General features: G+C 41.6%; 1 protein-coding gene across 1 annotated transcript; it reads left to right on the forward strand.

Annotated features, from left to right (window-relative positions):
* Positions 1-1,699: 1,699 nt before the first annotated feature.
* COQ10B (coenzyme Q10B) lies at positions 1,700-18,183 on the forward strand. The gene is made up of 5 exons (XM_046659623.1): positions 1,700-1,954; positions 6,694-6,843; positions 11,422-11,614; positions 14,083-14,184; positions 17,149-18,183. Exons 1-5 carry the CDS (start codon positions 1,833-1,835, stop codon positions 17,314-17,316), a joined length of 735 nt encoding a protein of 244 aa, XP_046515579.1. The 5' UTR covers positions 1,700-1,832; the 3' UTR covers positions 17,317-18,183.
* The last annotated feature ends 4,715 nt before the right edge of the window (positions 18,184-22,898 follow it).

Here is a 22,898-nt window from a genome sequence, read left to right on the forward strand (position 1 = left end):
ACCCAGGATCCAAACCCACAAACCCTGGGCCACTGAAGCTGAGCACACGAACTTAACCACTATGCCACCTGGCTGGCCCTACCACTGTTTTTTTTTGAGCAGGGGTAAAATATGATGAAAATGAGTTCTAAAGGAAGACCTTACTGAAAATATTGAAGATTTAAGGCAAGAAGAGCAGGGATTGTGTATCTGAAGGCAATCTGATATAGAATTGTTTGGATGCAGCTACAAATAACCTCAATCAACATGTACATCCTGTGCTATATATACAGAAAAGTGTTTGACAAAACTTGTAGCTGGTGATTTCAACTCATTCCACAAAGCATCCAGTAGGGGATGACTGCAAAGAACAAAGCAAGAGTAGAAAATAATAATCACACATACACACAGCAGCTGGAAAATTTCTGTAAATATAAATCAGATCAAGTCACTCTTCTGCCCTCAACCTTGAATGACTTCCCCTTGCACTTAGAATACAATCCAAAGTTGGTCCCATTGCCTCCCAGGCACTATGATAAAGCCCTCACCACCTCTGACCTCGTTTCCTATCCCTCTCCTCCTCCCTCACTGTGATGCAAAGCCCCTGCTCTGCATAAAACAGGGCAAGACTGTTCCTGTCTGGGGCCTTTGCACTTGCTGTTCCCTCTACCTGAAGTTACTTTGCCCCCAAATATTCACATAGTTCACTTCCTCACTTCATTTAGGCCTCTGTTCAGTATCACTTCCTCAGAGGCCCACCTGACTACCCTATATAAAACAGCACCCCACCTTACCCCTCTCCACCACCTTATCCTGCTTTCGTTTTTTCCTACAGCCCATGATTATCTGACACCGTATTATATACTAGTCGATTTCCCCACTAAAATATAAGCTCCATGACGGTAAGGACTTTTGTTCACCTACCCAGCATCTAAAACACCAGAAGTGCCCAATAAATATTTATTGACTACATTTAACCAACGATCTCATTTACTGCTCAAAACTGTATGCAGTAGATAGCATGGCTACCCTCATTTTACAGTTTACAGGAAGCTATGCTGTACAAAGGTTAACAAACGGAGGGAAAGAACATCAGGACTTGATGACTGACTGCTTTCTGAAACGGGTCAATCAAAGCAAAGGCGTCGGCTTTGTAGGGAATAATGGAAACGCAAACCATCCGCGAACTCCAGTTAACAAGGTGGCCGGCCACGCAGGCCCAAGGCCTAGGGCACCGAGGCCCGTCCCCGGGGGCGTGACCCTGCGTGGCCCTCGCACCACGCCCAGGGCCAGCGCGGCAGGGCCCGTATCAGGCCGTCGTCATAGCAGGGCTCCGCGGCCAGACCGCGCAGCCGGGAGCGACGGCGGAGCGGCTCACCACCCACCCCGGAGAGTTACCTGGTTGACAACCAGGCCCTCGGGCTCCCTCCCGCCCCTGGGCGGGGCTCACGTGCCGGGCCTGGCGAGCGGAAGCAGCTCCCAAGAGCACGGCAGCCGTGGGCGAATCCGGGAAGAGCTCCGGCGCGGGAGGCGGGGCGGGCGGCGGCGAGTCTCACGCAAGGCGCCCGAGCGCGCGGCGGGAACTCGAAGGCGGCGGGGGAGGGGGGGGGCGTCCAGACGGCCCTGCGCCCCCTCTGATTGGCCCACAGGATGACGTAGGGAGTTTGCAGTCGGCCCTACGCCCGTGGGAGCTTGCGTCAGAGGTGCGCAATCGGGAAGGAGGGAGGGGCGTGTCGGGAGGCTCAGGGGGCCCGCCGATTGGCTGGAAGGCACGGGAGCCGGGCGGCCCGGCCGGGCCGGAGGAGGGCGGTGCCGTGGGCCCCATCCAGGAGGTGGCCGCCGGCTTCAGTGAGATGATCATGGCAGCTCGGACTGGTCAAAGGGCCCTGAGAAAGGTGGTGTCGGAATGCCGTCCGAAGACGGCGGCGGCAGCCGGAGCCCAGGCTCGGGCGCAGGGTCCGGCGCGGGATGTCAGGTAATAAACATCGCGGCGTCGCGACGAGGGTAGTTTTCTGCCTGGGCCTACTGAGTAGAGGGATCGGGGCGGGGGGCTGGGTTGGGGTGACGGAAGCCGAACGGGATGCGTTTCCGCGTCGCTGGAGGTTCGGCATTTGAGGGATTGGGGCGCCCCGCATCACCCGGAGCGGAGGCTGGCCGGCCTGTCCCGAACGCCCCGTCTGTTTTCGCGGTTCTCTGCTCTCGCGAGAGGCGGGGAATCGTCGGCAAAGCGAGTTTGGAAGCAGCTGATAAAGGCGCTCTGCGAGCGGTGCCGTCGGGCTCTTCCAGTGTCTTCCCCTGCGGCCTGCTGCTGATGTCGGAGTTTCGCCCGCGGCGCGGGGCTGCCGGCTGCTGGGCGTGTGGGAGTTTGTGGCCTGGCGGTGGCCCCCTTCTGTCCTTCCAGCGTCCCAGGTGGCCAGCCGTGCCTTCCCAACTTCTGGTAGAGGTCTTTGCCCCGCCCTTTGTGCTTTCAAAACTGAAGGCAGCCGAAGTGGGGCACTTGGATTTTTTCACACTGCACCGTAGCCAGAGGCCTCTAACCTTGAACGAGAATTGCTGGTTGGTTTCTGTTTGGTGGTTGGAGGTAGAGGCATGAAGGATTTCATACTTCCACCACTTAGTTTCCTGTTACTAATGATATTGTAATAAATTATGCTCGGAAGTTAAAGTTAGTGTTTAAAATGAATTCAGTTGTAAACAGTACGGGATGGAGGGAGAAAGCACAAATCTGATTGAGCCCCAGGACATTTGGATTCGATGAAGAATTTTTAAAATACCACCAACCCAGCCAGCTCCAAATCCTTTTAGAAAAATATTGGTTGAAACTGAAATAAAATCATCTCCTATCGTTTACTCCTGTTTTAGCAAATAATCTGAAAAAGTAGTTCCAAGCACAACACACCATACTTTAGATCTGCTTGTATTACTCTTATAAAATGTTGGCTTACCAATAAACAAAACTGTTACTTTTGAGCAAAAAACAAATACGATTGTTTTACTCATCAAATTAAGGCTTAAATTCTAAGATAAATGTTTACTGTTTATGATGATGAACAGGGAGGGAGTTGGTGAGTTCATTGCAAGGCTTAAGCATTAACTTAGATTCAGGGCTTATAACAGAGTATTTGAGATGTCATATTGTGACAAAAAAGCTGTCCTTCATCTGGTCTAGTTTTCATTTCATGGTTTAACCATGTGTATGACTGTGTGGCTCTTCATATTACTGTTGAAGACATATTCCTCTTTTTTTTTTCTTTTTTGCTGAGGAAGATTCGCCCTGAGCTAACATCTGTTGCCAATCTTCCTCTTTTTGTATGTGAGCTGCCAGCACAGCACGGCCACTGACAGATGAGTAGTGTAGGTCCACACCCAGGAACCCAACCCAGGCTGCCACAGCAGAGCACACTGAACTTAACCACTAGGCCACCGGGGCTGGCCTCATATTATTCTAGATAGTGTGTGAAAATAGATGTGCTGTCCAAGGTATTGTAACCGTAGTATGCAAACTGATCAGGAAAACTATTAGCTTTCTATAAACACAGGTATTTTTCCCTTATGATCATAATGAGATTGTGTAGGGTTTCTTTTTGGGAGTTTGGTGGGCAGTCTTACATGAACCTGGTACTAAATTCAACACCATATACATACATATGTATACATACATAAGCTTCCTGGTCAACCAGGCATCCAGTTCACCTCTTCAGAAGCAAGGGTCTTATCTTTTTTTAACTAAAGGTTTATCTCAGAGATGCTACCTTTTCTGATACTGATTTATCATAAAATTGTTAACAATTGTGCATAGTATCTACCACATAATTGGCTTCCCATAATGAATAACAGGGTATCTATACAAAAAGTGAGAAAAATAGATAAAACTTTTATAACTGTTAAAGACATCTAAAGAATGTCTTTTTTTTTTTTTAAGATTTCATTTTTCCTTTTTCTCCCAAAACCCCCCCGGGTACAGAATTGTGTATTTTTAGTTGTGGGTCCTTCTAGTTGTGGCATGTGGGACGCTGCCTCAGCATGGCTTGATGAGCAGTGCCATGTCCACACCCAGGATTCGAACTGGCGAAACCCTGGGCCACCGAAGCAGAGCATGAGAACTTAACCGCCCTGGCCACGGGGCCGACTCCCAAAGAATGTCTTAAAAGGGAAACAGATGATTAGGCATTGTGTACATCAGATTTGGTTTTTGTAATCAATGTGACTAACAGAGATCCTAAATTATTTTTTGTGGTTCTTTTTAAAGGAGGAAGCTAAATTAACTAATTATTTTATTTGCACTCTTCTTCATTTAGCAGAGTAACTGTTACTCATTTTTATTGGTATATTCCCACTTTTAAGCAAACTCTGTAGGTTTACTTAAAAAAAAATCACAATAGGCTTCTCCTAAAATTCTCTCTGCCTTTAAAATAGGTTTCACATAAAATCATGTTTTTAAGGATTTTAGGGAACATGTAACAACGCTCTTATTCTCTATAGATGAATCTATCTAAAATATCTTTTGACTAAAAAGGAATATCATAGATATCTTTGAAATATGCTCTTACCTTCATTATAAAATCAAATACAACTTGTGATTTTACAGAAACCCTAGAATTCACAAAGCCATCTTGCTTTACCATATTTTCCCTGTTACTCATTTTTTGAAGTTGTTTTTTACAGCTGGATACATAAGAATCCTAAAATCTTAAAAGGGGCCAGTAAGTCCATCCATGCAGTTCATGTGTTTGATTCTTTTCCATTACATTTTAACCAATAGTCATGCAGCTTTTAGCATAACCATTTTCATTGACCTCTGTTTCATTGCCTCTGGAATAAGCTCATCCAATTTTTACAAACAGTTTTAATTGTTCAAAAGTTGTTTCTTGTGTTATGGAGCCCAAATTTGTCTCTAACTGGGCTTTTCTTTTACAATTCGGAGCCATATTCTCAGATAACATCCCTTATCTTCTGGCTGCATATTGTAAATTTCTTCATTGTTTGTCTGACTTGATTTTCTCTTCCTCCCCAGCCAGACTGTACGGTTTCAGTGTCCTTAAAGAAATTTTATTTCTGTATAAATCATGTTTTATATAAATTAAATATTATATATAATAACATAAGGAGATTTCACCGGGCCTCCACAATCCTCTTTTAAAAAGTGATTTGAAGACTTGATTTAATGAAATAGCCCTCTCTTAGTTGGAACTCTTCAACAGCTTCTCCTTGAGAATAAATTTTAAATTGCTTTTCCTGGCCAGTAGTCTCCAGGATGATCCAGCTCCAACCAGTTTCCCCAACATTATTTCTTGGTACTCTTCTCCTGGCTCGCTATACACCCCTGCTTTTCTGTTAGTCTGTTTAGTGTCTGGATATTGCCAAGCTCATTCCCTACTACCTGGAATGCCCCGGTCTCCCTCTCCTCCCAGATACGTAGGCACACGTGTGTGTGAGATTACATATATAAGTACACACACTTGTTATGTACATACATACCTATTTCTCTCTGCGTGGCTGAATCCTCTTATCCATTATGTCTCAGCTGAAACATAACCTCAGAGGACTTCCTAGACCACCCTATGTAAAGGAGGTCCTAATCACATGTCCCCACTCCCATTTCTTTTTAGCACTTTTTTCTGAATCCTCAGCTAGAATGTAATCTTTGTAAGGTTCGTGTTTGTTTTATTCATGAATGCATTTATTCATGTATTATTAAAATGAATAAATGTATTCATTTATATCCTTCCTGCCTAGTACACAATAGAAGCTCAATAAGGATGTGAACTAATGTGTGAATCATAGTATAAAATAGTTATGTGATAGTTTTATTAGGGAAGGGCTAAAAATAGTTAGATGAGCAAGAGTACATTGGCATCTGTGTTTAGAAGTACTGCCAAACAATTAACCTTCAAATTACCTTGACATATGTTTTTACATATATGCATTGCAGTGGAAATTGGAAGGTAAAATAGAACAGAGCAACAGTTCTGACAGGGCCGTCAGATCTCTAGACCAAGAGTGAGACCTAGTTTCAAGTCTCATAGAGTAGATTAAGAATTAAGGAACCTCAGGGCTGGCCCAGTGGCATAATGATTGGGTTTGCGTGCTCTGCTTTGGTGGCCCAGGGTTGGCAAATCCTGATCCCGGGCATGGACCTAGCACTGCTTGTCAAGCCACCCTGTGGTGGCATCGTACATAAAATAGAGGAAGACTGGCATAGACGTTAGCTCAGCGACAGTCTTCCTCAAGCAAAAGGAGGAAGATTGGCAACAGATGTTAGCTCAGGGCCACTCTTCCTTACAAAAAAATTAAAAATAAAAATAAGTAAAAATTCAAAAAATGTATTGTTGAAATAAAGGAAATTAAGGAATCTCTGTGGATTCAGCTGCAAAAACAACCGGGGTAGATGAGATTTTAGTTGAAAAATAAATGATAAATATTCAAGCAAGCATATGGCAGGAATATGTTGTAACACATGACTGCAGACTGAAAGCCAACTTTCTGGGAAAGAGACCTTTTGTGCTGGAAGCTTCTAAGCCTAACTGTAAACTGTTATTTTTAGTTTTCTTTATGGTGCTTAAGCAGCTTATTTTTCTCTGTATCTGTGCCTGTGTGTGTGTGTATTTTTTCCAGGAATGTTCTAAAGTGTGCCAGTTATTTTACAATCTCTATAATTTATGTTTCCTCTTAATTTTCAGTGTCACTCTAAATCAGGTGATTTTTGTCTTTTAGATATTTAGCGTCCTGTGGTATACTGATGAGCAGAACTCCTCCACTTCATGCCTCGGTGTTGCCTAAGGAGATGTATGCAAGAACTTTCTTCAGAATTGCTGCACCATTAATAAACAAAAGAAAAGAATATTCAGAGAGGAGAATTATAGGGTTTGTATATAATAATAGTTCTACTAAAAGAGCACATTCGTAATTTTCTATAGAGCATTATGACTCTTTTTTTCCTGGATTTTCTTCTTAATGACTCAGCTCTGGTTTTTCTAGGTTGGCCTTTCCATACATAGCCCTTGCTGTTTCATAAATATTTGTTGAATGAATATAATTACATGGTAACTTTACAGGATAGATTTGAACCTTGACATGTAAAGGAGATAACTCAACTGTTTATGACCTGCATTTTTATACACTGTTCTTTTCTATAGTGGCAACATTATTGAGATGTTGGGCCAAACATGTTTATATAGCTCCCTCACATGCACACATACATAAAGTACATAAAGACATGCTAACATCCTACCATCAGGAACAGAGCTTGGCAAACTTTTTTCTGTAAAGGGCCAGATAGTAAATATGTTAGGTTTTGTGGACCATACTGTCTCTGTTGGAACTACTCAGCTGTGTCTTTGAAGGCCAAAAGTAACCATAGACAATATGTAATAAACAAGGGTGGCTTTGTTCTAATAAAACTTTATTTACAAAACCAGGCAGTGGGCCAGGTTTGGCCACTGATTAAGGGGTATTTAGAGCAGAGGATAGAGACTCTGCAGTTCTGCTAAAACAGAAATACAGCATCCCTTCATATAGGAATTTCTACAAGGGGATCTTACATCCCAACAGGCCATTAAGTATTATATGAATTCTTGTAAAAGTGCGTTTAATTAATTTTGTTCTGTTGCTTTTCCCCTTCTGATTTTTCTGTAGTAAAGGACTTTTGGCAGATTCATAGCTTTTGTCACTAAAGTTACCTTTATTACTGGCTAGTCACTGTATTAGTTAAGGTAATGCTAGCAGGTATACAGATAAAGCCCAAAAGTTCATTTCTTTCTCATCTAAAATTCAAGGGGGCGTTCCAGACCCTTAAGGAGCAATTCTCCCAAGTAGGGAATCAGGAACCTAGGCTCCATCCATGTTGTGACTTTTGTAATTCTTTAGTCTTCAGTCTCTTAAAAAGATACTCCTGCTTCTTTTTTTTTTTTTTTTTTAGACAAGTTTTTTTGTTTTTTAAAGATTTTATTTTTTCCTTTTTCTCCCCAAAGCCCCCCGGTACATAGTTGTGTATTCTTCGTTGTGGGTTCTTCTAGTTGTGGTATGTGGGATGCTGCCTCAGCGTGGTCTGACGAGCAGTGCCATGTCCGCGCCCAGGATTCGAACCAACGAAACACTGGGCCGCCTGCAGCGGAGCACGCGAACTTAACCACTCGGCCACTTAACCACCATTGGTCTGGAAGTGACACACAGTGCTTACTCTCAGATGTTGTTGGCAAGAAGTAGTCATGTGACCACCATCTAAATGCAGGAGGGGGACTGAGAATTGTAGCCCCCTGATGGGCAATTACTTCCCAGCAACAGCGCCATGTCAAGCGAGCCTAAGTACTTGGTTAGGTAGACATCTTTGCCACAGCTGGCATCTGCTAAAATGAGATAAGGCAGTGAAAAGATAAGAGGTCAAATAGTGAATTCATCTGCTTTACTTTTGAATTGCTACTATCTATCTTATACTGTTTACCTGCCATTTGACAGGCACTGCTACCCATCATATTTGTTGTTTCATTTAATTCTCACAACAGCCATGTGGACTAGATGTTCTTATTCCCATTTTAGAGATGAGGAAACTGAGACTCAGAAAGATAATGTACATTGTCTCGTGACTCCAAAGCTTATTTTCCCCACCGTAATTACTTATTCTTACTTGCTGCTTTATTCTTTCTCATGCTAAAATTCTTTTTATTAGAAATTGGCCTAATCTAACGCTCTTCATCTTATCTTTTTCCCCCATATTTGACATAAACACATAACAGCTACTACCATTTATTAAGTGCGTATTAAGCATTGTGCACTATGCTGAAACTTTCTTTTTTTAAGATTTTATTTTTCCTTCTTCTCCCCAAAGCCCCCCGGTACATAGTTGTCTATTTTTAGATTTGGGTCCTTCTAGTTGTGGCATGTGGGGTGCCTTTTCAGCATGGCTTGATGAGCGGTGCCCAGGATCTGAACCAGCGAAACCCTGGGCCACTGAAGCGGATCGCGCAAACTTAACCACTGGGCCATGGGGCCGGCACCTGAAACTTTCATTTAACCCTCAAAAGAACCCTGTAGAGGTATTTTTCAAATACGGTTGAAGAAAATGGAGTTGAGAGGTTACTGTGTTTTAGAGTTGATGTTTGAACAGTCCTTTCTGACGAAGTCTGTCCCCTTGCCCGCTATGCTGTACTGCTTTCTTAGTCGTTGTAAACTGCTTTCAGGGTAATCAGCTTCCAGGCTACTAGGTTTCATACTTTTCCATGGGACTTATTTTAGCATTTATTTCAAAGTGTCTGAAAACCTGGAGATGGGAGCTCCTCCACCCCAACCCCAGCTGTAGGTCTCATTTCACGATCATGAAGATTACTTTAAACATGTAAAGACTCATTCTGTCATATTCTAAAGATACCCTTTTGTAATTAGGTTGTGAGTGTGATTGTTTAAATTACTGTATCATTTTAAGGCGAATTGCGTTTTAACGGTGTTGAATCTTTATAACCAAACATAACGTGTGTCTGGCTCTCGTTATTCAGTGGTTTTTTACATGTATCCATAGAGTGTTGTTGTTGTTTGTTTGTTTTTTCATTTAAACCCTAAAGTGTTTTTCTTCACTTTATTTCTAGGTATTTTGTGTTTCTATGCTTCTTGTTAGTATAGGAAAGATATTAATTTTTATATATTTTGTAACAAGCTACCTTACTGAATTCTGAATTGATTCTCTTTGGAATTGATAGTTATATCACTTGGTGATTGATAATTTTGCCTAATTCTCACCCACACAGATGCCTCATATTTCATGCTCTGATTTAATTACTTTGATACTTTCAGAACAATGTTACATAACAATGATGATAGTCAGCATCTTTGTCTTATTTTAACTCTAATAGGAATTTTTCTGGTATTTGACCATTTATGGAGGGAATGATAGAGTTTTTCTTCTTTTGGCTAGTCAGTGTGGTTATAATAATATAATTCTTAGTGTTAAACCTCCCATACATCCTTAAGTGAGTTGTTTTTGATTGTTGTTGTTTTTTTTTTAAAGATTTTATTTTTCCTTTTTCTCCCAAAGCCCGCCGGTACATAGCTGTGTATTTTCTTTTAGTTGTGGGTCCTTCCAGTTGTGGCATGTGGGATGCCGCCTCAGTATGGACTGATGAGCGGTGCCATGTCCACGCCCAGGGTTTGAACCGGCGAAACCCTGGGCCCCCGAAGCAGAGCGCGCAAACTTAACCACCCGGCCACAGGGCCAGCCCCTGATTGTTGTATTTTTGATGCATTGCTGGATTACATGTGTCGGTGTTAGGATTTTTGCCTCAATGCTCACAAGTCATGTTGGCCTATTGATTTTGTTTTGTACGTTCTTTGTCAGGTTTGGGTTGCCAGAATGTTATGCTGGCTCATAAAAAGAATGAAGTTTCCTTTCTTTGTGTTCTAGAATGGTTTCTTTTCGATTTTTTTAATTACAAAAATATTACGTGATTGTTTAAAAATCTAACAGTAGAGATGTATATATACTATTAGTCTGACTTTACTCCCTCTTTTTCCTGAGTTAACAACTGTTAATTGTTTAATCTGTGTCCTAGGACTTTTTAAATGTATTTTTATTACAGGCATCCTATTAACTTAATTACTTTCAGGAAAAAATAAATACCAAATGTTTAAAATTGAGGAAATATAGTATATTCTTATAATTTTCATTAAATAGATAATAGAATCGTACATAGCCTGTCTGCTTTGTAGTGTGCTTTTTTTCATGTAGTATACTGTAAACCTCTTTGCTCTAAAGTATATGTTTGATCTTAATCCTTTTAAATAACATACCACGTTGCACAATATGGATATATCATAATTTACTAATCATTTATTATATTAAGCATTTATTAACATCTATCAACTGATAAACATTTAGGTTGCTTCCAGTTTTTCTTCTCTCAAACTCTCAGTTTTTATATTATTATTATTTTTTTTGAAGAAGATGATGATTAGCCCTGAGCTAACTACTACCAATCCTCCTCTTTTTGCTGAGGAAAACTGGCCCTGAGCTAACATCCATACCCATCTTCCTCTACTTTATACATGGGACGCCTACCACAGCATAGCTTTTGCCAAGCAGTGCCATGTCTGCACTTGGGATCCAAACCAGCGAACCCCGGGCCGCCGAGAAGCGGAACGTGCAAACTTAACTGCTGCGCCACCGGGCCGGCCCCTCAAACTCTCAGTTTGTAAATGCTGGCCACTAATTAAAATTTTAAAATAAGATCTGCAAGCCAGATCCAAGCTGTGGTCTGCCAAGTTACGACCTCTACTGTATAGTGTATTTAGCTCCCTTTTGTTTTCTGTGTTGCTTTGAAGTCATTCCGGAGTGTGGCTCAACATGTGTGCCAAATGATCTATTGCTTCATACACAATAAATTTTATTCATATTCAGTTTGAAGTATACATATACCACGTAACGATACAGTTAACACCTCTCTCTTTTTTTTAAAGATACTCTATGCAGGAAATGTATGATGTAGTATCAGGAATGGAGGATTACAAGCATTTTGTTCCTTGGTGCAAAAAGTCAGATGTGATATCAAAGAGATCTGGATACTGCAAAACACGGTTAGAAATTGGGTTTCCACCTGTGTTGGAGCGCTATACATCAGTAGTAACCTTGGTTAAACCACATTTGGTAAAGGTAATAGTTTTATTTTTTGTTGATTTTAAATATTCCCCAAATATTGATCCTATCCAGTGGGTTAAAGTATAATAGCTTGAAAAGATTTCCCTGAACTAATAGGAGGAGGGAAAAAACCAAACCATTTATTATATCTCCTTTATTTTATACAATATTAGCATTATTCTTTCCAAGTAGAAATTTGACTAGAATATGGAAATAAGAAGTTCTTTCTTTTTTCCTTCTGTTGAGGACTCCTGACCCACAGGAAAGACTGGGCCACACAAGTGAGAAGTTTTGTAATTCAGTGTTTGCACTAGTTTTTTTGAAGTTACGGAAGGGAAAATGGTGAGAGGATATGAAGAAAGGTAGAAAAGATGTAAATGTGGAGAACATAAACATTTCTGAGGGCATCCTGCCTTGTTCTAGGTACTGAAATGCCAGGTACTGTTACATGCACTGTGTGAATCATCTTACCCTTGTCAGAGGAGGGTATGCATATAGAAAAGTACTCAGACTTAGACACATAAAAAGGCAGAATTCCATAGAGTAATACCCATTTCTTTTGAATTCCTAGAGTGTGATGACTAAAGACTCTAAAAACTGAGTTGTGTTTTGTGCCCACGGGATTTAGTGGTGATGTCATTTCTTGGTTATTGGCCAGAGCTAAATGCCTTTGTCAGCTCTTTGTCAGGCATTCAAGGACATGCAGCTCCCATACCAGAAGAGTGCACTGTCCGCTGAAGCTAAGACCTTGGAGTCCACCCTAGTCTCTGTCTCGAAACTTGAATTCTGCTTAAAAGGCTCCGCCCCACTCTGGGACTTTGCCTTTCTAATGAATGTTTTCACCATGGTTTTGGAGTTTTTACCTACTGCACTGCACTGCCTCTCTTAGACCAGCTAACATTTATTGAGTTCTTTGTGGTGCTTCATGTAAATTACTCACTTAATCTTCGCAACAGGCCCTTGAGATTCAAATCTTATTACTCTCCATCTCATTGTTGAGCAAACAAAGGCTTAGAAGAGTTAGATAACTTGCCCAAGGTTACACACAACCAAGGTTCTAGCTCAGTCTATTCTGACCCCTAGGAATATCTCTATAATCTTAAAATGTCTTATATTCCCTCACCTCAATCTCTTAGGATTCAAACTCTTATAACTTAAATGTTAATATATTATGCTGTGTCTAACTAAAAGAATTCTTTAAAAAATCTAATTTTCTCCCCCTGGCTTCTTAACACATACAGGATACAGTCAGCTGCTTTATCACTGCTCATAGGCTCATGCAACCTCCCTCACCCCTCACTCCCAACACCACACTTAATGTTCAAGCAATACCATACGTCCTTTTTTTTTTCGATTGACACCTGAGCTAACATCTGTTGCCAATCTTTTTTTTTTCCCCTCCTTCTCCGCAAAGCCCCTCAGTACATAGTTGTATATTCTAGTTGTGGGACCTAATACCATACGTCTTAAAGTCATTTGTTGTCCCTAGGATATACCAGCAGAACTGAAAACTTAAGGCTTCATTGAGGAGCGAGTATAGACTTTGAAATAGCAATTTGGAAAATGGTGTGCTGCTGAGGAAAGGTGATATGTATTCTTGAGGTCAGTTGTCTACTAGGATAATAAGGCCCAGGTGGCATCTTAGGTTAGTAAATAAAGAAGCTGTACTTCATTCAAGGTATAATCAGTCCTAACAATGGACTAGTGACTATAGTCTGGCCACCATTTTTCACACTGCAGGAGGCAACTCTTTAGTGGGTCTCAGTCAGCATCTTTTTAATGATGTAGAAAGGGAAATATCAAGATATACTGCACATAGTATTGCTAAATCCTGTGTTTCATCGAGTATACACACATAAAGTATGAACACTGCAGAGATTAGAGGTCAGCAAGCAATGGGTTGGGGACAAGGGTCAGGGCCAGACTTTCAGGAAAACTGGAACCGTAGAGGCCTCTGGAAATGAAGAGTAGCAAGTGAAGGAAAGACTAAATATGATTGACAAGAGAAAAATCTTCGGGTAGGAAAGAAGAATTATAGCATCATGCTAGGGATTTGTGCCAGATACCTTATAAATGTTTTAGCCAGCTCTTACTGATAGTTTAAATAGGTATTATACTCACTTTACAGATCAAGGAAATATGGTACAGGGAGTTAACTTGTTCAGCATCACTTACAAGTGGCAGAGCTGGAAATAAACTTCCAGAAAATCACACCCTGTTTTGCTGCATGAGGAGAGAATTCTGAGTAGCCCAGTGGGTGACAGTGGAAGAGAGAACGGGCAGTCCTGGGAGCCCAGCAGAAGAGAAAAGGGCTTGTACTGGCAAGAGGTCGCTTCCTGGTACTAACTCAAAAATGAGATATCTTTATCACCTGTGGTCTGACCTGTTAAAGTGTTTACTTTTCGAAGAAATCATCCTCAGTCCTAGATTCTGGACAGTCCCAACGGGCCTTCACTGTGGTTTTATGTTTCATTTTGTTTTAGGCATCGTGTACCGATGGGAGGCTCTTCAATCATCTGGAGAGTGTTTGGCGTTTTAGCCCAGGTCTTCCTGGCTACCCCAGAACTTGTACCTTGGATTTTTCAGTAAGTCTCTCATAAAGCCTTTGATTTCTTCCAAATATCAGGTGAAGTTGGGAAAGAAGGAATAATCTATTTATTAGAACCCAGATGCCGTAACTAATAATCTTAGGTGCATAGCAATTACTGAAAGACGCTTTTAAAAAATCTCAAATTTCTAAGTATTGGATACCTTTTTCTGTACTGACTTTATAAGAAGGAATGCTAATGAACCTTACCCTTTTTCTGTTTTTTGAAACCTTGAATAGTTGTTCCTTCTCTATTTTCTTTTTTTTAAAATTTTTTTTAATATTTTTATTTTTTTCCTTTTCTCCCCAAAGCCCCCTGGTACATAGTTGTATATTCTTAGTTGTGGGTCCTTCCAGTTGTAGCATGTGGGACGCCGCCTCAGCGTGGCTTGATGGAGCGGTACCATGTCCGCGCCCAGGATTTGAACCGACGAAACACTGGGCCGCCTGCAGTGGAGCGCGCGAACTTAACCACTCAGCCATGGGGCCGGCCCCCCTTCTCTATTTTCCAATCTTTACAAGTCCATAAATAAGACACGTGCTGTGACTTTCTACCAGCTTAATAACAGTTTAACACCAAGTGAAATCTACACATTGATCTGTACTTTATGAGGCAGAAGTAAAGTGCAAAGGGGAAAAATATGTTTTTAGAATCTGGGGACTAGGGGCCGGCTCCGTGGCCAAGTGGTTAAGTTCTCGCGCTCCGCTGTGGCGGCCTAGGGTTTGGATCCTGGGCACAGACGTGGCACTGCTCGTCAGGCCACATTGAGGCAGCGTCCCACATCCCACAACTAGGAGGACCTGCAACTAAGATATACAACTGTGTACCAGGGGCTTTGGGGAGATAAAGCAGAAAAAAAAGAAAAAAAGATTGGCAACAGTTGTTAGCTCAGGTGCTAATCTTTGAAAAAAAAAAGAATCTGGGGACTATGGTATTTTCTTATTCACATCACCTCGTTATAAAAAACTTAAAGCCACTTGTGGCTTTTTCTTTGCCAACAGATAATATACGAATTATTTCTGTATTTGCAACTCAAGCATTACATTTTAAGAAATGGTCATAATTTTGATTATTACTGTATGCTGTTTTCATCTCTTGAGTTGCTTTCATTAAATAATTAGTGGACATTGGAGCCGGCCCCATGGTGTACTGGTTAACTTCATCGTGCGATTCGCTTCAGCAGCCTGTGGTTCGAAGGTTCAGATCTCGGGCACAGACCTAGCACCGCTCATCACTGTGGCAGCATCCCACATAAAGTAGAGGAAGATTGGCACAGATGTTAGCTCAGCAACAATCTCCCTCAAGCAAAACGAGGAAGATTGCCACAGATGTTAGCTCAGCGACAATCTTCCTCACCAAAAAAGTAAGATAAAATTAGTGGACATTAATGGGACAATTGGGGAAATTTGAATAAGGCTTGTGTAGATTAGATAATAGCATTACTACCTAGTGGTATTAACTCCCTCTGTTAATTTCCTGATTTTAATAATTGTGCTGTGGTTATGTAAGATATTAAAATAGGGCAATCTGGGTGATGAGTGTATGAGAAATCTTTGTACTGTTTTTGCAACTTTTTTTTTTTTTCTTTTTTGAGGAAGATTTGCCCTGAGCTAACATCTGCCAGTCCTCCTCATTTTTGCTGAGGAAGCCTGGTCCTGAGCTAACATCCATGCCCACCTTCCTCTGCTTTATATGTGGGACGCCTACCACAGCATGGCGTGCCAAGCGGTGCCATGTCCACACCCAGGATCCCAACCAGCGAACCCTGGGCTGTTGAGAAATGGAACGTGCAAACTTAACTGCTGCGCCACCGGATTGGCCCCGCAACTTTTTAAAAAATCTGAAATATTTCAAAATGAAAAATTAAAAGTTTTAAAAGTTAGTGATTATTTGGTCCTTAAAATACTATTTCTCAAACCATTTGCCTTGAATTCTATCTTGAGGGGATACAAATAAAGTTCTAAATCACTGTCTCCTTTAAGATTGAACCGCCTACCCCTCTGTTTTGTGGATCAATATCATCTTCCTACTGTTACTTCTCATGGGAATACCTATCAGAAGGATCACTTCCTTTATTTCATTTTGGGAGGTAGAGTAGATCTAAAAGGGCACATTAATAAGAAGCCAGAATGATAAAAGTGGTATTCATCAAAGCTTTTTTCTAGTTGTTTTTTTTTTTTAAGATTGGCACCTGAGCTAACATCTGTTGCCAATCTTATTTTTATTATTTTTTCTTCTTCTCCCCAAAGCCCCCAGTACATAGTTGTATATTCTGTTCTAGGTCCTTCTGGTTGTGCTATATGGAACGCCGCCTCAGCATGGCCTGATGAATGGTGCCATGTGCATGCCCAGGATCCAAACCAGCAAAACCTTGGGCCGCCGAATCGGAGTGTGCGAACTTAACCACTCGGCCACAGGATTGGCCCCTCCAGTTTTAACTTAATAAAGGCAGACTGCCTTGAAATGAGACTCATTGGCCTGGCTTCCTTAAGCTCGTTGTGCCTGTAAAGGGTTGTGCTCACTGCAGTTAATAAGACTGTCTCTTCTGAGGGATGTTAAAAATCTCAGCTGGGGGGGCTGGCCCCGTGGTGCAGCGGTTAAGTTCGCACATTCCACTTCTCAACGGCCCAGGGTTCGCCAGCTCGGATCCTGGGTGCGGACATGGCACCACTTGTCAAGCCATACTGTGGTAGGTGTCCCACATATAAAGTAGAGGAAGATGGACACGGATCTTAGCTCAGGGCCAGTCTTCCTCAGCAAAAAGAGGAGGATTGGCAGCAGATGTTAGTTCAGGGCTAATCTTCCTCAAAAAAAAAAAAAATCTCAGCTGGATATACCCACACAGCTCTGCCTTAGATACTGAGCCAAGGGACCCATTTCACAGTGTGAGCACCACTACCCTAAGTAGAGATTTAGTAAAAGAAAGATCTTCCTAAAATAATTATTAACATTTTCCTACAGATTTCTTTTGAATTTCGCTCACTTCTACATTCTCAGCTTGCCACGTTGTTTTTCGATGAAGTCGTAAAGCAGATGGTAACTGCCTTTGAAAGAAGAGCTTGTAAGCTGTACGGTCCAGAAACAAATATACCTCGGGAATTAATGCTCCATGAAGTTCATCACACATAAAGAGAAAAAGAACTGGTCACCTGCTTGTAACTTTAGTTTATTCACTTTTAGGAAGTACTTTCTTCATTTGCTTTCAGAAGTCAGAAAGCATTTGTTAAACCCAGCTTTGATTATAAACCTGCACCGTGGAACATTTGCACTTGGAATATGGAACCACATGTACATAGAATTCAATCAAGTGTAATTCAAAGCAATATGTACATTAGCATATTTACAGTTATGGGATCACTATTGCTAGAATAGTGACATCACTCTTCTGAACAGAAATTGAAACTGTCAGTTTAAACCTTTTAATTATCACCTTACCTGAAAGGTTAGTTGAGATACTCACATAGTATGTATTATATTAACCATATCACATTTAAGTTATTAAGTTCAGACTATTTATAACTTATTGTCATAGGGCCTGCCTCATGGCTTAGGGTATTTGAGTAATCATCAGATATTTAAAGTAGAAACTTTGACTTAAAAATACTGTTAATGAAGGTTCCCTGGCACCTTTCTTATTTTTAAATTGTTCTTACGAGTAGCAGTAGAGAATTCAGTGCTTTGGGGAGGTTAGCTCTCGGATGAAGTGAGTAGTTTTTTTGGTGAGTGGTCCAGAACTTTAAGCTACTTTTCTCACAATTTCCAACTCTCTCACAGGTGCTTTGACTGCTCTTTGAATAATGGTCATTGTGTGTCAGATTTTTCTGTAACAGTGGGCAGCAGATGAAGATAAGTCAGTTGATGTGTCCCCAGCACCATGCATCCCTATTTTCTATTTATTATGTGTCTTCACTTTCAATAATATATTTCAGACTGATATTTTTATAAACAAATCAATGTAAGGGCTGAAGCTGTAACTTAATAAAGTTAATTTGTTTATTTTTTGTACAGTTATTTTGCTTATTGAAATCCTATAGTGTTTCAGTGTGTATTTACATAGACACAGTAAAAGTTAATTATAGCATTTTATGTCTTAAAACACTTTCACAGAAACAAATCCGGGCAGAATTCAGTCTTCTTTAGTCAACACTGACCTCCTTCCCTCCATTCACACCACACCCAGCAACCTCTTACATTGCCCTTTCGAACACAGTGCTATTCACTTTGTTTCCTCAGATCAACAAGGAGCTTCAATAATTACTGCTACATAAAGGCGTGTTTACATCATTTTGTTCAGTAAATGTGTTTTGAGTACCTGCTCTCTGCCAGGACTCATACAGTCTACTCACATGGAGCTTGCCTTTGGCTTCACACAGGTAAAGCACTGTCTTCCCACTTACAGATGAGGTATCTTCCCAGAGCATAGATAGTTTGTGTATAATTATATACCTTTTAAATAACAAAGCTTTTAAAATATGGCAAAGATAAAACCCAGATACTTTCATTTTTCCCTGTACAGTACTACTCATTTGATGGAAAATAAGAACCTATACTTTAGCACTATGCTTACAAATGCCATGGGAAGACTCTTAGGTTAGAATCTCACCTAGTGGTGGGAATGTAACTGGGCTGGTATTATGATAGTATGTAGATGGCATCTTGGTGAGGGAGCCTAGGAATACCCAAATACTGCCATCCTAGCCATCCCTTTGACCCAGGAGGTTCCCTAAGTGTGGTGAGAACCCAGGTCACAATAAGTGGTAAAGACAAGATACAAACCCAGGCATTGTGGCCCCAGTATCTCTGCTGTTGCTTTCTCTAGTACGTCAGTGTGGAAGCCAAGACCTGTGGACTTACTTGGCGTCTGTGTTCTCCATATTGTAAAAGGGAAAACACCACCACCTTTAGGAACGTTTCTTGAAGTGGCATCTGGTCAGTGGAATCTGAGGGGAAGCCCGATGGGATGGGACTGCTAGGTAAGATTTTTCTCCCTGTGGAAAGAAATTTGGAAGAGAAACTTCTCTTCCTTGGTTTTTGCCTGATTGCATGAGGGCATGAAGTTTGCAGCTACATCTGCCGTCTTTTCACCAAGAGGGAAGAGGCGAGATAATTCCAGAGAAGTCAACTCAAAAGTCTAACATCATCCAAGGTTGAATGAACAAGCTTGTAGTTGTCCACTTTGCGCTTCTGGTTACATGAGGTGACAGGCCTCTGGTGTTTCTTGCTTGAAGTCAGGGATTCAGTTACTTGCAGCGGCTGTGTCCTGCTCCAGTCTGAACCGGTCGCTCTCTAGGCTGTTGTGCAACTGTAATCCTAGGGCTCCCCTGTAGTCATCCTGAATCTTTGGACTTCCTTTTTGATTTACTCTCAAAATGTTGAGGAAATCTGGTGGCTTCCTGAGAAAGAGCAGATGGGAGCTACATTTTTAGAATCCCTGAATGTCTGAATATGTCACTGTTTTATACTCCCTCTGGATTGAGTATACATCTCCACGTTAGAGATGATTTCCCGGGGCTAGCCTGGTGGTGTAGTGATTAAGTTTGTGCGCTCCACTTCAGCAGCCCAGTGTTCACCGGTTCCAAACGCAGGTGTGGACCTAGCGCCACTTGTCAAGCCACGCTGTGGCAGCATCCCACATAAAGTAGAGGAAGCCTGGCACAGAAGTTAGCTCAGCGACAATCTTCCTCAAGCAAAAAGAGGAAGATTGGCAACAGATGTTAGCTCAAGGCCAATCTTCCTCACACACAGAAATAATAATAATAATTTCCCCGCAAAATTTGAAGCTCTGACTTGTAACGGCATCCAGAGCTGCTCTCAAGAGGTCTGTGGCCATTCTTATTCCCAGTCCTTTGTATAGCGTTCACTCTCTTTGTCTCTGGAAGCTTTTAAAATCTACCCTTTGCCCTAGGTAGTCTGAAATTGCATGCTGATCTGCCCTGTTGCCCTGTGCTAGTTAATTGTGCTGGGGCACTTTGTGGGCCGTTTCAGTCACAGGCTCATTTCCTCAAGTCCTGGGGAACTTCTTTGAATTATGTGTTTATAATTTCTTCTTATCCATATTCTCTGGTTCTCTCATTCAGCAATTCCTAAGTAGTTAGACATTCTACCTCTTGTATTAAATATTTATCTTTTTTCCTATTGTCCATCTTTTTGGTCTGCCTTTTAGATTTACTTAATTCTATCTTCCAGCCCTTTTTGTTAATTTTATATTTGCCATAGTTTTAATTTCCAAGAATGTTTTATAATTGTTCCTTTTTGTTTTCCCGAGGAAGATTAGCCCTGAGCTAACATCCATGCCAATCTTCCTCTCTTTTGTATGTAGGTTGCCACCATAGCATGGCCGCCGAGGAGTGGTGTAGGTCTGTACCTGGGAACCAAACTCAGGCTGCCGGAGCAGAGCACACTGAACTTAACCACTAGGCCTCAGGGCCAGCCTCTAATTGTTCCTTTTTTATAGCTTCCTTCTTTTGTGGAAACAAGACCTCAACTTTCTTAAGATATTAATTAATTATGATTTTTTTTAAGTTTCCTCTAGGTCCCTTCTGGGTTTTGCTGCCATCTTTCACATTGACGGCTTCCTCAACCGTCTAATGGTTCTTGTTTGTCCATTAATATTTGAAAGCAAGGTACTAAAAATCTTCCTGGAATTAGGTGGGGTATATAGACTGGTGAGTTTTGCTGTAAGGTGATCAGATGAGCCAGTCTTTTCAGTGGGGACTGGCAAATGGCATAATCTAGAAGTCTTTTCTCACAGTTTTTCTACATAAGGATTCTCCTATCTCTCGCCCTAGAGGAATATAGGGGAGAGGGACAGGTGGAGTAGAAATAATGCCTGGCTGCTGGCCTTCTGTAAGGTTAGTAAGGGACTGATGGTCCCGCAGTTTGGAATGTAGGCTTTCCCTTATCTGTTTTTAGCTCCCTCTCTCACCCTGGCTCTCTGCTTTCTCTGGTGTCTCAGGCTGAGTCATTCCTATCAATTTCCACAGAGAACTGACCCATTTCCAGGGGCAGGCAACAGTCACCCGGTAGTGTGGGAAAGGAGGAGACCTGGGGGTCCAGTACCTCAGTAATATCCTTCCGCTAATTTACCCTTGTTTCCAGTCCACACTTGGCCTCACCTGACCCCCACCACCCTCAGCATCTGGTGAGTCCAAGTGGTAAATCTCTGGGAGAGTTCTGTGGGACTCTTGTTCTTGCATGCTTCTTGTATTCTTCAGGTCCTTAGGTTGTAACTATCTCAACTCACGTTATCACTTATCCGGCCATTTACTAACTTCCTAGAGATCGCTGATATCCGTCATCTACAGTTGTCTCCACCTTTTCTTTGTAATTTACTTCATCACTGTTTAGTGGGATTATGAGAATAAGTAATAAATATGAATGGCGAATTCACGGGTTTGTATGTTTAGTATTTTTCTTTTTAAAGATTTTTTTTTCCTTTTTCTTCCCAAAGCCCCCCCGGTACATAGTTCTGTATTTTTAGTTGTGGGTCCCTCTAGTTGTTGCATGTGGGATGCCGCCTCAGCATGGCTTGATGAGCAGTGCCATGTCCCAGCCCAGGATCTGTACCAGCGAAACCCTGGGCCGCCAAAGCGGAGTGCAGGAACTTAATCACTCGGCCACGAGGCCGGCCCCTATTTGTTCTTAGTGTTGATAGTCAAAATGTTAGAGATCAAAATCTGGTCCTAGGGAAGTACACAAGAATTGGTGATGGGCACAAATGCTATTGCTGCTGCTACTGTTATTGTTAGGCCATTTTTTGGTGACAGAGTCAGAGATAGAGATCATTTGTTACTAAATTCAGAATAATTATTTTTAACTTGACAGTTAACTTCACTCCATTTTTCTTGTATTAACATGTTTCATCAACCACTTACTCCAACACAGACAATCCTTTACATTTAGCCTAGTTCGAGAATCATCAGGTAAGGGTACCAGGAATGTACCCTTCGTCACGTGCCCCAAACCCTGCTTTTCAGGTTTGAGGTTCTCCAAGACCTGAGCCTAGCTGGGGCTACCTGGGTTGCAGTAGAAACATTCCATTTTTTCAACTCTTTTCCTGAAATAGCAGGATCTGACTTTATAGTGACATTCTTTTTTCCTTGGTTATTTTGTCTACCCATTTTTCAAACAGATCCAGCTGCATTTTTAAAAGTTCACCTCCAGGGCTAGAGCTAAATATTGGATCAGTGTTTGCGTCCCTTCCCCCATGCCCTTTTTTTCTTTCAGGCTCATGCATTCATTCTAACACACTCCTGCAAATTTTGTCTTGGATGGGCCCTCCATGGGTCCCTACTGTTCAAATAAATCCTGCTTGCTTTCACAGTAACTAGGCAATTCCATCCTGCCAACTTTTTTCCATTTTTCAGTCCAACATCTGATTGGGGCCTGGACATTATAGTTTGTTTGGTTTCCCAAGGGATTTCCATGAACATCCTAAGCATGTTTCCTCAGAGATCTACATTCCTGCCTCCTCACCTACAGTCACTGGCATCTTTAATCTTCACCAAACAATGTTTGAAGGAACCATCTTCATCCTTAACACCCCTGCTCATCTCTGGACTCTCTCCAAAACTGCAATCATCTTGTTCAGTTGTTCCATTCAAGAAAGGAAAAGGGGATTTCCCAATGTATCGATTTCTCTGGCTGCAGCTTTTGGAGGGTTTCTTAGAATTGTCCAGATCCTGGCTTAGAGGTTCATTGCAGGCTTGCTC

This window comes from Equus quagga, chromosome 4, assembly GCF_021613505.1.
Source record: "Equus quagga isolate Etosha38 chromosome 4, UCLA_HA_Equagga_1.0, whole genome shotgun sequence".
NCBI lineage: Eukaryota > Metazoa > Chordata > Mammalia > Perissodactyla > Equidae > Equus > Equus quagga.